Consider the following 15,860-nt stretch of genomic DNA (forward strand, 5'->3'; position numbering starts at 1 on the left):
GTCGAAACACAAAGAACTGGTTCGCGCGCTGGCACCGGCTCCGAACCGGCTCTCAAAACGCTTTGGTGGAAAAGGGGTAACAGTGGGCTTTGGTTGGATCTCAGTGCTCACATGTGGCTAATCCGTTGGTGTTCCCTAAAGCCGGAAACACTGATCATTGAGGCGCTGAGGGAAGAGCAGGTGTGTGCCTTGTATGTCTGAACCATAATTATAAGGTCCTAATATATTTGCATATACACAGAAGATGTATACACTCTTCTTAAAAGGCCTGAAGTTGTATTTGCAAAGTCCTGTGACTCTGTGATGCAATTCTATAATCATTATCTAATAATGTTCTGATAACCTCCTCACTTCAAACCTCTGGACAAACATTTGTTTAAGACTTTCCTGGCATATGGCAACAGTTATGTAGCCTACTGTGCGTTTTCACACAACTCATTGAACATATTGATTTGTAGGAAGAGGGGGGGGGGGGGGGGGGGGGGGGGGGGGGCAGCTTAGAATCAGAAGGGCAGTAGGCTATGTTAGAACTCCACACCTCCAACACTGGGTGAGAAGTTTATATTTTTACAATGATCTCATATTTTTACCTCAAATAGATTTCTACATTTCATTTAACATTATACAACGTTAGTGTTGTCTCTAAAAAAAGAGAAATACAAAGTGAAAGTTAAAATTTGACGTTTTATATATTTTATACTTATATATATAATATTTTATTATATATGATTTTATACTATTTCAGGTCTAATTTTATTAGACCTGAAATCCAAAGTTTAACTTTCATATATCAAATTTAAAAGTCCAAATGTATTGATTTTTGCTATTTAATAAGAAACAATAAGCATTTTTCGTAACTAAACATTGCTTGTTTGTAAAGTGTTTTATCATCAGGATGGTACATCTTCTAATTTTCCAGCACGTTTGGAGTTACTCTTATAAAACACTATTAGTTCCGCTTACTCGGACACATTTTGTCGTTGCACACAGCACAAAGCGAAACCACTGTTTACAAAAACAAAGTTGATGACAGCGATTAAATTGTCCGACAGATCGCTGTTTACCGTTTGCTCGACAGGTAAGTTAAGGAAAGAGTTAAGTGAAACTGTAGACGGCAGTTTCATGTGGTTTAAGTTACTATCGCAGAGCTAAAAATGAACTCTCTGTTGAGGGAGTGTAGCAAGCTAAGTTAGCTGAACTTATACACATCTGTTTGCCCTAGGGATTTTATTATTACTGATTATTAAAGGTAAAATGTTAAATATGAGAAAATGAACATGCAGTGCCGTTTTGTCAGCTAACATTGATAGTTTAACAGACTGATCTCGCTAAACGTGATGAACGTGAAAAAGTTTTTTGAAAGCTGACAATGTTTACATGTGACAGTTGCAGTTTAGTATCAAAACTTGTGTGGTTTTACCATGTCTTCTACTCATATAATATGGTAATAGTAATACCGTGTTTTTGGACATACCAAACATCAGTGGTATCGCCTATATCAAAGTACCATGATATTACCAACTGATACTATACTATATTTTTTTTAGAATAATCCCTAAATATTTATATTTCATCCTCCCTGTATTATCTTTAATAATATTTTTTTATTAATAACTTTACTATAAGGTTCCAGTTCTACTACATTAACATGAACTAAAGAAGAAAATTACTTCTGAAACATCAATTAATCTAAGTCAATTTAAGATTTACTATTACATTATTAAAATCATTAACAATGAAGTTGCAAAGATGAATAAATACGGTAAACAAATGCATTTCTCATTGTTAGTTAGCCTAATGCATTACCAAATGACAACTAATGGGACCTTTTTGTAAAGTGTTACCATAATGTTTAATAAAATATTTAAAATGTAATAAAATTCATTTTAATATATTTAATATATGACTCTCTTTTAGAGCAAGACTGAGTATGAATGGATGTGTTAAGCCTGTGACCTTATAAGAGAGGTCATAAGAGACAGCCATGATGGCGGAGGAGGCTGGTAAGCTTCCAATCCGGCGCCTGGAGCCTCCCATTCTGAAATTCATTAAAGTGGCCATCCCTACTGACCTGGAGAGACTGCACCAGCACCAACACAACATAGAAAAGGTACAAACACTCACACATGAACAGCGTCAGCAAAGCCCAGCATATGGTCAACAGAGATAGCCATGTGTCTGTGAGTGCGGTCACCATAGGGAGTCGAGTGCTAAAGATCTCAAGGTGTATCTGAAATCTCTCCCAGTCAGTCTGCTTGAGCAACATATAACAGGATAACAGGGATTAGGAGGTCTTGCATAGCCATGGAAACCTAGATGATTGTGAAATTCCAGGCTGTGATCATGAAGAGACTTTATTAAATGTCCATAAATAGTTAAAGCTGTGAAATTAATTAATTGAGCTTCCTTGTTGCAGTTTCAGAGAAGCAGACAATGGGACAAACTGCACCAAGAGCACATCAACTCCAGCCGCACTGTCCAGGTATAACAAAAGTGTAACATAAATGAAAGACTTGGGGAAATATGGGATATTGTGATGATTGGCGATGATAACTACAGCAGTGTTTTGGTGTTGAATGACAACACTTCATGCCTGAACATGAAAGCCAGAATATTTCAGAGAATATCCAGATTTCCAGCAATCATGGCAATTAATAAAGTCCTGAAGTAAAATAAATAAATCTATAGTTCAATAATATACACTTTGAAAGTTACAATATTGTTAAAAAGTTTGCAAGTCAGCAAGACTTTAAAAAAAAGACATTAAAACTTTTAATCAGGAAGGACACATTCAATTAAATAAATTAAAACATTTCTAAGTATAATTTTATAATGTATAATTAGAAAATAATGTTTCTTGAGCAGCAAATCGGCTAATTTGAATAATTTCTGAAGGATCATGTGACACTGGAGACTGGAGTAATGATGCTCAAAATTCAGATTTGACATCACAGGAATGACATTTTAAAATGACATTTTAAAATATATTAAAATAGAAAACAGTATTACTGTTATAATTATTACTGAAAAAAACAATGTTACTGTTTTTGTATTTTTTATCAAATTAATGCAGCCTGTATGAGCATAAGAGAATTCTTTCAAAAATATTTTAAAAAACCTTACAGACACCAAACTTTTGAAACGTTGTAAATACTCATTTCTCTGGCTAGTAATTACTCTTGGGAGTGCAGGCTCTATAAAATGATATATTATTCTATCTATATTATGTAAAATGATATAACATTATATGTTAAAGTCATGGTTGCAAAGTGTGGGAGAAATACCATTAACAGCATGGATGAACTTGGCTTGCAGATTGTGTTTATTCATATGTGTTGTTTCAGTTCACAGAAAATATCTTTCCATTTTATTGTTGGTTTTGTTGATGTTCTCAGGGTAGTGCACTGGTTTGAAAACATTCCCATGTGTTGCAAGGCACTATAGAATGTTGCTTGGACAAAACATTCTCAGTGATGCAACAGGCTGTTGCTATGGTTAAATTGTATAATAAATCTTCACATCAAATGACATTCTTCCATGGAACTCAAAAGGAGATGTTAGGCAAGATGTCTGAGGTACAGTGGTTTTCAAACTTCTCCTGCCCTGTATTCCACGTCTTCTGAAGTCAATAGATTTGTGAGAGAAACAGACTGAAATTTAAATCATTGTTAACTAAAAAATCTCAAATTTCGTTATATCAAAAAAAGGGCAGCTTGTACATTCTGCTATAAATAAATTGGCTCTTTTAAGTCATCATGTTGGTCAGGTTTGATCCAGGCTAAAGATTAAAAGAAAGCAAAGTAATCTGTGCATCCACAAATTTATCTGAACATAATAAAGAGACCTCATATAATGCTGTCATCCTGTTTTGTCTGATACAGCTGTGAGTGTGTCTATATATATTAAGTAATGTTTGACTCTGGTCTCTGGTGTACAGTATGGTGTACGTATGATGTCTTTTCTCTTCCTAATGGCCAGACAAGCATGCAACCTGTGTGTTAATGTCTCTCAGAGTCTGTCCGCGTCTCTCCCAGGACAGTCCTTGGAGTGTGTTATGTGCCGTGAGTGTGTGTGTTTGACCTTAGCACCCAGGTCTGGTTCCCCCAGAGATGCCAGAGAGCTTTCCTGTGTCCACCACTGCAGAGAGTGTGTGAGAGCCTGCAAGTGTTTCTGTGTCAGCGTGATGTGGACGACTGACAATAGAAGGAAACATGACAGACATTGTTAAAGTAGCTCCCATGGGACAGAAAGAGAGGGAAAACCCTTAAGATTTCTCTCATCACACAACTATAGAAGGTGGATTGAGAGAGAGAGAGTAGAGTGTGTTGACCCAGATGAAGATTTATTTTGGCTGTCTTTGAGATCCTTGGTGTCCCCATCCTTTATTACACCGTAAAAAAACTACATGATCAATACATTATGACAACATATGTTTTTACATTGCTTTAGCTCATCAAATTAGGTTAAGCAAGATAATACAAGTTATACAAGATTCAACTATTTTTTTTTAAATCAGTTCAATATTATTTAAGTTGGAATGACTTAAACATCCAAGTTGATTGTACTTAAATTTAAGGCAGCAACTTTTTTTTACAGGGTATAAAGCAAGCTGCATATGTTGGTAATGTTTAGCACTCTCTGTCTGTGAATCAATTAAGAGGGATGATCCTGAGGATGATTATTCAGAGAGTGAAATGAGTGCAGTCGAGCGGAACACTTTGATTGGCCGTCTGTTAAACTTTGACCTCTGTTCAATACATATGAATTGATCTGTAATCCCTGCTAGATGTTTGCTTCCAGACGTGAGCTGACAGGACCAGTCAAAGCACCAGTTTATTTAATTTTTTATTTATAACTTTTTGTCAAGATCTGGTTTGGAATTAATGAGAAAATAAATCATTACAGGGTTCTCATCCTTATAGAAAACTTGAATAAATTGAAAATGTTTGAACAAAACCCTTTCATCTCCATGTAGAAATACAGTATTAACCTCTTAATGTTTTTCTCCCTGCTGAATTATATTCCATTGGTTGAATTTTGCTGTTTGGGAGTGTAAAATCAGTGTGTCTGTTTAGAGTCTATTTGAGACTGTGCTCTGACAAGAAAAATTATTATTATTTAAAATAAATCTAGCAGTCAATCATGAACAACTGTAAAGGGCAGGGGAAAGCAATGGAAGTTCATTGGTCAAGATGTGTGGGAACCCTGTGTTTGTTATAAATATTTATATTTTTAATTTGAATGACTTTTGCACACGCACCAAACATGTTTAAGCTTTAACTGAAAACTTAAAGTGATAAAGTTGGCACATTTAAACTTAAAGTAAACCCTGGATGACAAAACCAGTCATATGGGTTATTTTTTTCTAAATTGAGATTTATACATTACATGAAAGCTGAATAAATAAGCTTTCCATTGATGTATGGTTTGTTAGGATAGGACAATATTTGGCCGAGATACAACTATTTGAAAATCTGGAATCTGAGGGTGCAAAAAAATCGAAACATTAAGAGAATCGTATTTAAAGTTGTCCGTTTATGTTTGCGATTGTGCTGCATTCACTCACAAAAATTAATGTTTTATACATTTACGGTAGGAAATTTACAAAATATCTTCATGGAACATGATCTTTACTTAATATCCTAATGATTTTTGGCATAAAAGAAAAATTTATAATTTTGACCCATACAATGTATTGTTGGCTATTCTCACAAATATACCCGTGCTATTTAAGACTGGTTTTGTGATCCAGGGTCACATATTTGGTTGTACTTGCATGGAGAGAAAAAAAGTGTGAGCAGTTTTGGGTTTCAGATCTTCGACAGTACTGGGTCGGATGAGGGTCTTTCTTTACAGTGTTAAAATGTGACAATCATTCTGAGTGTTCTATATTTCGTATTGTTATTTACCACATTTTTGCTGCTCAAATGAACAAGTCAATGTTGTATAGAAGGAACATGCTATAAAGAGGTTTTGAATAAAATCATGGATCCACTTATCACACAGACTTTCTTTTTTTCTCTTTGTAGCAGTTGCGATCTAACCTGCGGGAGATGGAGAAATTGTGTGGACGGGTCCGCAGCGCTGATGCCGAAGCTCTGGAGACACTCGTTCAGCCAATCAGAGATCGAGCATCCACTGCCATTCAAGAGTTCCTACAGATGCATTCGGATTCTGTCGATAGGCCTTCTTCTTTTCACAAAACTATCGGCACAGACTTTCACGAAACTATCGGCACTGACTCGGATACATTGCACAGTATGTGTTTCTCGGTGTGTCTGTGTTTTATGAAGTTAATCAAGATGTGTGTGTTTTTTTTTAAAGCATTTTCACTTTCATGTGATGGGTTAGGTTATGGTAAAACAGGTGTCCCCGATTCCTCTGTCACTCAAACACAGCTACTCATGCCTGAAATCCCTTCAGAACAGAACGCCGCTGAGTCCTGGGACACTTTAGCTGAGGTAACACAAACAAACACAAACAAACGCTTACAAACACATAAATATATTTGAATACAAAAACATTCAATGTGTGTGATTGTTGTGGCATATTTGTTTAGGACCTGCTGGAATTGAATGGTTTAGTGCAAGAGTTCTCCACTATTGTTCATGTGAGTATCACACGTCTATGGAAATTATTCATTCTTTGTTTTTTTGGAAAGAAGGTAGAGGCAGCGTGAAAGTATTTATGGTGTGTATGTGTGTTGATAAAGGGTGCTTACCAAAACCTTTAGGTTTGGCAGAGCTGTCAGACAAATAGCTTTGTTTCCTAAGAGCCAACAAGGTGGTATTATTGATCCCATCAGTGTGTATGTGTATGTGTGTGATTGAGAAGACATACAAAGATTGTTGACAGTCTGTCAGGTATGCGCTAACCAGCGAGGATTAATGAGAATCCATGCTGGATAACAGCCATTATTAGAACAACGTGCAATTGGAAACTGGGTGGAAAAAGGAGAGATTGTGTTTTTCGGGATGTGCAGACAGTGTTCGTATTCTAGGTCCGGTGCCATGAGGAGGCAAAAGGGGCATTATCTCCTCAGAACTTATTTGTGCCCTTTCAGTCCCAATTTGTTACCCCTCACCAACAGAAACCAATTTTAACCGGTGGGGTCAACTACCAATCTCCGCCCCCACGATGGCCCCCTCAAGAATAATGAATGTCACTCCATTTCATGTGTCCTTTTCATTCATTCATTTAGAAATTTACAATTTATTTTATATATACGTTCACACTTTTATAAAATGTATTCATATATTGATTGATTTCTTGATTTCAAAGCTTTTATAAATTTCCTAGTTGTGATTTATCATCCATCCATCCATCCTTCCCCTTTAAATATCATTTATTGAGTATGTTTCCTGTCATCCCACTTCATGTGAATCAACCTCCAAGCTTAGGGCTACAAAAATAAAATCTTAATATCAGTAACAGTTGATAATGGCTGTCTCTAAACAGTTCACACCCTGTAGGGGAACGATGAAGGGATGTGGATGGTGGTAAGTATAATATGATGATAGCCAGGCTTATTAGCGATTGCCTCTCTTTAGAGGACACCCACCGTATTGTTTATTCCGTTAACACTGAGCCAAAGATGCACCCAGGAGGTCTGCTTGTGTGACTGTGTGTTCTCTTGAGCATCCATACAACTTGTGAGCAGACGGTGCTGATTACCGTCTACTCCTGAGGGGAGGGAGGGAGAGAAAAAGAAAGCCATCAATAGCTTTCGTACCCAGTCATTAGTGAGTGTCTTAAAATAGTCTGTTTACAGGGTTTAGTGGTAAGGTGTGAATGGATGACTAATAAATAAATGCTTATAGGATTTTGATTAGTGATTAGTGTTTTGGCTTGTCCATCAGAGATAAATTGCATCATTACACCAACAGAAACCAGGTTTAATTGTAAGGTTGTTGTTTTTTCCCCTGGTCCGGTAATATTTGTACTTTTTTTTTTATGTACAACAAAAAACTACAACTCTATCCATCCATCCATTACTGATTGGTTATACTTTTCATTCTATTCTTTACTAATGCTTTCAAGATATCACAATTTCGATAAAACTTTTAAATCTGCTGAATTTACATCAACAGTGTCCAATACATCACAGAAAACCAAATGTTTAAGGCTGCAAGGCATAAAATAACATATAGAAGATCAACACGTATAAGATTCAGTGGCAGCGCAGCACCGGGCCGATAGGGACAGTTCATCAACTGACCTAAAACACTCTCGCACTGGCCCTGGGCCAGCAGGGCATCCTTATTGTTGAGTCCTGAGAAAGCACACTCAGACACATTTACATACACAAAAATTATTTTAAAAATGAAGAGGAAGGGGAGCACTAACTTAACAGTCGCCATGAGTTGCAGAGAGCAATGCAAACAAAGATTTATTTTCACAAAAACACAGGGCAGGTGCCAGGCTCATGTAACTCTGTGCTAGAAAGTTAAAGAAGATTTTTCCAGCAGTCTCTATTGTGTGTATGTTTATGTGTGCATGTGTGTGTAGTGATTACTTTGAGCTCACACTGATTTAGACAGAGAGACAGCTGCCACTCTTTGAATATTTCATAAGCTTCCGACAGACCACCCAGTTACCCCCGACAACCAGCCCCCTCCCATTCACCCTTCTGTCCCAGCACTCAAACCCCCAGCTACCCACTACCAAGATTACTGAGCATGTCTTTGTCTGCTTTACTATTGCTATTTATGAGGTGTTTATGTTTTCGATGGGATAGGATTTTGAATTTTTGTCATTAAATAATGGTAGACACATGGGCAGTTGATATGACGGCAGTTTTCTGCAGTTTGACATACCATATAAAACTATATTTATACATCATTTTTGTCATTCTTGTACATTTTTAATTATTATACTGTGGCGAGCAGGACGAGGCAGAGGAACGTGAGAGATACGAGACCGGTGCGTCTCACAGGTGACGTTCATTATCACTCACGCCACCGGCCTCGCGCCGTTCTCTCACGTCCCTCGGCCTCGTCCTGCTCGCCACATATCCATTGATTTCTTAAATGTATTTATTTATTTAGTAACACTTTATTTTACAGTGTCCTTGGTACGTTACATGCATTTACCATAGTAATTACAGTATATTATGCATAATTACATCCTACCCTAACCCTATAGTAAGTAAGTACAGTAAGTTAATTAATATTACTCAGTACTTAAATATATAATTATACACTTTATCAATGGCACCTTAAAAAAAAATGTAACCATTTATTTTATATTCATACACACTTTTAATATATTGTATTGTATATATGGTCTAAAACAAATGCAAAATTAATTACTTAGAATATTTTTTCTTATAAAAATCTATTTGTCATTAACAGGAAAAACCTTATGCAACTGCAACAAATGTATATTGTCCATATGTGTGTGTGTTTATAGATATATTCTTGATTATATCATTCAAAAAGGTGTGTCCATTTATCAACTACTCATATATACATATATCTTGTTCAGACTTTTAGGGAGTTTGTATGTGTGTATGTGGACAGTCTGTAACTTGCGTCTTTCTGTCTAGGCTCAGCAGGAGAAGATTGACAGCATTGAGGCGAATGTTAGCATAGCAGCTGCTAATGTGGAGGAGGGGACCAAGAGCCTAGGGAAGGTAAGGGGAGAGGAGACACTCCTGCTAGGGGATCGATTCCACTCTACCCCCCTGCTTCTCTCGGCCTACCCCACCATCAGCCTATTGATCCACCTCAGAGCGCAAGGAAACCACAATTAAGATAGAGAGAGAGTGAGAGAGAGAGAGGTGGCGATGGTGGCGGAAGGCATGGAACAGAGAGGGATCGATGTGTGTTGGTCGGCCCCTCACAGGGAGTCGATGTGTGTGTGAGCGCATGGAAGTCGAAAGAGTGTAAAAGAGAGTCTATAAACAGCATTTAAGTTCCTGCTGGGGGTTCGATACATATACACACACATACACACTCTGCGGAGTGCCAACTTTTGACAGAAAAAGCAAGGGAAGGGTGAAACAGGGAGGCATGGGCCGTGTGTGTTTGCGTACAAACGTGGGGCTTGTATGTGTTTTATTGATCGAGTCTCAATTGAAATGTTTCTCTTTTTTTTGGAGTTGAGAGATAATGCAGTTCTATTGAGCTCTTAGTCTGATGCCCGTGTAAAAAGTCGACCCACCTCTGTGACTGCTGAAAGGGACAGGGGGTGGTCAACACACACACACACACACACACACACACACACACACACACACACACACACACACACACACACACACACACACACACACACACACACACACACACACACACACACACACACATTGCTAAAGACATATTCTGACACACACACACACACACACAGAGACCTTAAAGTGCTGGCTCAGGCGGATCCAAATAACAGGAGTTGCTTCCTCAATCTCTCTCTCTCCAAGCATAATTAACTGCTCAGTTAACCCTGCCTTGTGAAGATGATTTGATGACAGAGAACGAGAGCACGAGAAAGGGTGAAAGAGAGATGAGAAGAGAGGAAAGGTGGCATTTGATGGACGACCCTGCCTTTAAAGTTTACATATCTTCACTGAAATTAAATTGTGTGTGCGCGTGCCGGGAGGCTTGTTTCGTTGTGCTAATTAAAGAATAATCTGGTTAAAGGAGTTTTTCTTTTTACCTGATATCAATTCATTTACCAGTTTTGGTTTGATCTGCACACGTCCAATTTCATCATGGCTTTTTTTTTTCAGATCTCTGATTAATATTGTGCGTGTGTTTACATACGACTGCATATGTTACTGTTTGGATGGAAACTAGACATGAAAGACTTTATAATTGTATGGTTATCAGGAAAACAGCACATGAAAAGTGTGTTAGTTCAAACACTGTTTTGGGGATACTGATGCCGCCTAAATGATTCATTTCTTACCTGTCTGATGCTTTCCTGCACATAGCATGTAGGTAAATGACTTGAGGCTCTTTTTTTTTTAATAGTATTTTGTTCAGAAATGCGTAAAAATGCAATTTATACACACAATGACTTTAATGAACCTCTTATATGATGTTTATTTTTTTTTTTTAGGTGAACAGTTAAAATGTCAGGATGATAACTGTCCTGATATCAGATATCATAATAAAAAAAAAAATACTTAAACATTTTTTTTTGGTATATTTAAAAAAAGGCTTGACTGCTTAATATACACTATATTTGAAAATTTAAACATGGAGGCATATGTATAAAAAACTGAATTATACTGTAGTGAGGATAATCAATAATAATGATAATAATAATAGATATTATAAAAAATATTAATAATTGTATATAGAGAGGATAATAATAATATATTATTACAACAGATCTTTCCTTTATTGTGTACACTCTCATTGACTCATGTATACGTTGTATTATTATGCTCTTTCTCTGCAGGCGGCCCGTTTGAAGCTGGCGGTTTTGCCCGTGGCGGGTGCGGTGGTGGGGGGAGTGCTAGGGGGGCCGCTGGGACTCTTAGCAGGATTTAAAGTGGCGGGGGTCGCCGCTGCAGTGGGGGGTGGACTGCTTGGTTTCGCCGGGGGCAACATTATCCAAAGAAAGAGGAACGAAAAAATCGACCTGCAGCTACAACAACTTAAGAGCAACAATAACAGTAAGAACGACACTCAGTGACACACTCAAGCACATTTGTTTTTGTTGAGGAGGCCACGAGACGGCGGAGTTGCCGACCCACGCTCGTTCTGAAATAAACACCAGACGCTCAACGAACATACATAATAACCACAACTGCAAAATAACTCCTACATGCAGTGCAAAACCTGTACATAAGATGTGCTACACCAAGTGGACCTGCTAATTTTCCGTTTGCCTTAATCCATCATTAATTTCTCTGCCAAAGCAAATGAGGCCTTCATCTGATCTTCTGCCAAACAGCTGATTGACCTTTGTAGCAGTCATGTGACTGTAGGTGTTAGAGGTGGTTAGAGATTATATAGGTGATTGTTGTGTAAGGGTTTGTTATTTGACTTTTGTACAGCAAGATTTGTAATACATACTGAGGATCTGCAGTCTGTGACATGGTCCTGTTTATTACAGTTATGCAGGTTTTGTTTCGCTTAATGTTACCGTTTACCACACAATTCCATTCTAAACACTTAAAATGCACCTGCTATGTTTTAACTATGATGGATTTCCTTTTAATTTAGTTTACCGTGTTATAAGCAGATATAAATGAAACATCGATGCTATGTGAAGTATATTATAAGGTTTGTATGCATCACAACAGTCATGGCTATGAGATTGGAGGTAATGCGCAGTAGTGAGAAAATCATTACACTATAATAAATAATAGTTACACATCATTATCAATGAGAAATTATGAAATTAAAATGAATGTCTAGTTTCCATGAATACTTGTTTTGCCTTAACTAGTGATAGATTGTAATGAATCAAGTCAGATATCTAATAATGTCTCAGGCTGCTTAAAATAAATACAATTTCAATGAATTGTGATAACACTTAATAAAATCATTGTAATGGATAATCAATATACAAGTTAGATGATTGTTTAAATATAACACAGACAGAAGAGATCTTAATAGCAATACTTAAGCCGACTTGCACATATTCACAAGATAAGTTAAATTATAGTTGCACATTGAAGAAGATAATTTTTTGTGAGCTGTAACAGTGGAAATACAATTGAAATGTTTTTCATGTATAATTTCTTATGGTCTTTCTTAGCAGTTAAAGGGATAGTTCACCCAAAAATGAAAATTCTCTCATCATTTACTCGCCCTCAAGTCGTTCCAAGGCTGAATTTATTTCTTTGTTCTGCTAAACACAAAAGAAGATGTTTTGAAAAATGTTGGTCACAACTGGCATAAATACAATGGAAGTCAGTGGTGCCCAAGAACTGTTTGGTTATAAACATTCTTCAAAATATCTTCCTTTGTGTTCAGCAGAACAAAGGAAATGTATACAGGTTTGAGGGCGAGTAAATAATGACAGAACTTTCCCTTTAATACATGTGATCAGATACTTCTGATCAAAAACGCTCATGGTTTAGATAAAACACCCTTCTAAACTGGCTATTCTTGTATTTTGTGTGTCTTTCTGTGTGCTGCTGGGGTTGGTGATAGATTTGGGTGAGGTTTCCCTGTAAGGCTTTGATAACACAAGCCTCTGAGAGGCAAATCTAATACTGAAATCAATGTACTGTGAGAGACCTCCTTCAGCACAAACAACATTTGAATGTTATTTGATTACGGCCCCAAAGGACCAGCAGAAAAGAACAGTAGCCTTTTATGGTTTATCGATCCTTATTTTACTTTCACTTGTCAAAAGCAAAGCGGAAAATAAAATATTGTATGTTGTCAAACACTCGTTCAGTCCTTTTGCATTTGATGTGTAGTACTGACTCGCGCAAAATTGTTTAAATTTTGGAAAGCTCAAATAGCTGCAGTTATTTAAAAATCAACTTCTTGTTTTTGAAAAACAGTGTTGAATCTGATTGTTTTTGTCCTGACTTGGAGCTGCGACTGCTGCCCCCGGTCTCACGCGTTGTTTTTAGGGTGAGCAGGGGGATCCCCTCTCAAACACAGTGCTGGGTCTAAGACCCACACTGGCCCCCACGCCTTCCTCATAACACAACACACTGGACTTCCCCTACGAAGGGACGAATGAACGTCTCCATCAGCACATGCAAGCCACCCTGTGCGTGATGCACAAGTGAGATAGCCCGAGTGCTGAGCTCTGCATGTGTTGGGTTGTGCTGCTCAGGGAGGGAAAGTCCCGTTGGACTGACCTGCACACAGTCAGACACATTGCACTTTCCATATTCTGTGCGTACACACTCACACACTTAAATGGAAAATATGGCAGGCCATCTGTGGTGCGCTGTGATGTAATCTCCATAGTGGTTGTGATGTCATGGGTTCCTGCTGTAGGTGGGAAGATGTTACATGACATCAGAGATCTTTTTTTCTTGTGTCTCCTTTAAACACCCACTTCAGATAATTTCCATTTTACTATAAAGAAGTAACTGAAGTTAAAAGAAATCTTTGATGTCTGGCGATAAGGATGGTGGGGTGAAACCATAATCAAACTATGTCAGCTTCCCTTTACGTTGGAAACAGTTTATAGTTAGAAATAGTTGTAAATATTTCATAAAATATTGTGGACAGTTCCAGTTTTACTCTCTCAGTTGAATATGCTCTATATTCAAAGCTATTTTCCCCACACTTTTAAATACAACCTATAATTTTGAGTAGCCTGAAATCTGTCTGCTGTTATAAAAACTTACTTTAAACTAAATATTTAAAAATTAGGGGTATTAATTAATAAATGTTAGCTATAGGTAACATTCTCTGTTACTGAGCTGATCACTAGGTTACTGTTTTTTTTTCATAGATAATATTTTAGAGATATTCACCCAAAACTGAAAATTCATTCGTCATTTACTCACCCTCATATCATTTCAAACCTTTATGACTTTTAGTCTGTGGAAAACGGATGTTTTGAAGAATGTTTCAACTGTTTCTGTCCATTTAATAAAAGTCAGTTTAATGTAATTTAAGTTGAAATGACTGAAGCATCCAAGTTGATTGTACTTAAAAATTCAAAAATACAGTATAGAATTTTAATTTTTGGATGAAGAAGCATAATCAGTTCCGTTGTCAATTGAAGAAGCCACTCAGGCTATAAAACAACTCTGAATCTAGTTGCTGCATACACTCTTTTATGTATGGTATGTGAGCCATGTCAGTAACATTTGGAATGCTGCCGCCCCACACTCTCAGAAAAAAAACAATTGCTACACTTTTTTATTTAGCTTGTCACTGGGACAATAACAAGACAATAATATGGTTCCTTTAGGGATCGATAAGGTACAAAGGTGTAACTTTGAGGATAGAGTGACAATCTGTTGAACCCCTAAATGTAAAATATTTGCATGCATATACTGGGCAGTTTATGTGATCTGTCGACTTTGGGACATACTTCTTTACACTGAGCTGACACATTTTATGAAAACATGACTGATTAAATCAAGACTTTTTGAGCAATTACATATTTTGTGGCAGTCTCAGTTTCTTTATCTTAACCTTAAAAACTTTTTTTTTCACCTCAGTTTAGTCATCACGTCTGACTGTCACCTCTTTGATCGGCATGTCTGCCTGAAGGGGTAGCCCAATGTTGATGTGTCGATGGAGTATGAAGTGCTCACAAGGCAATATATTGTCTTTGTGACATTTCTCCCCAATTTATTAGATCATGAGGACAGAAAATTGTTATTAAAATGCACAATCCTTTAGGTCAAGCACCTTTAAAGTGCGAGTACACCCAGATATGAACATTCTGTCATTATTTACTCACCCCCATTTCATTCCAAACCTGTATGACTTGCTTTCTTCTAAGAAATATAAAAGATATTTTGAAGAGTGCTGGTAACAAAACATTTTCAGTTCCCATTGACTTCCATCATAAGGACAAAAAACAATAAAAATCAATGATAACCAAAAATGTTTGGTTAACAACAAAACGTGCATTTGTGTTCTGCAGAAGAAAGTAAGTAACAAGTTAGACATGACGTGAGGGTGAGTAAATGATGACAGATTTTTCATTTTGGGTAAACTCTACCTTAAAGATCAGCTTAAAGTCTTTGGGCTTTTCCACACTGCCCTTAACCCCGGGTTACCGTTAATCTAAACACTGCTTTTAACCCTGGGTGAAGGAACATTTAGCTGGGTTAGCACCGCTTTTGAGGTGTTAACCCCACATTGCAGTGCCACATGTGTGCAGTAAGAAACAATGCAGTGTTAGATATGCTTAGCTACCGACAACCAATCGCATGCCTCGTGTTAAATATGCAAATAAGAACGCTAACCCAT

General features: G+C 37.2%; 1 protein-coding gene across 1 annotated transcript; it reads left to right on the plus strand.

Annotated features, from left to right (window-relative positions):
* Positions 1–961: 961 nt before the first annotated feature.
* On the plus strand, positions 962–13,351 carry stx17 (syntaxin 17). Its single transcript, XM_077213815.1, has 8 exons — positions 962–1,078; positions 1,918–2,110; positions 2,417–2,482; positions 6,030–6,258; positions 6,352–6,461; positions 6,560–6,610; positions 9,548–9,634; positions 11,407–13,351. The coding sequence occupies exons 2-8, from the start codon at positions 1,985–1,987 to the stop codon at positions 11,641–11,643; spliced, it is 906 nt and encodes a 301-aa protein (XP_077069930.1). The 5' UTR covers positions 962–1,078; positions 1,918–1,984; the 3' UTR covers positions 11,644–13,351.
* The last annotated feature ends 2,509 nt before the right edge of the window (positions 13,352–15,860 follow it).

This window comes from Siphateles boraxobius, unplaced genomic scaffold (genome assembly GCF_051911475.1).
Source record: "Siphateles boraxobius isolate OS27281-9 unplaced genomic scaffold, OSU_SipBor_1 12, whole genome shotgun sequence".
NCBI classification, from domain to species: Eukaryota; Metazoa; Chordata; class Actinopteri; order Cypriniformes; family Leuciscidae; genus Siphateles; species Siphateles boraxobius.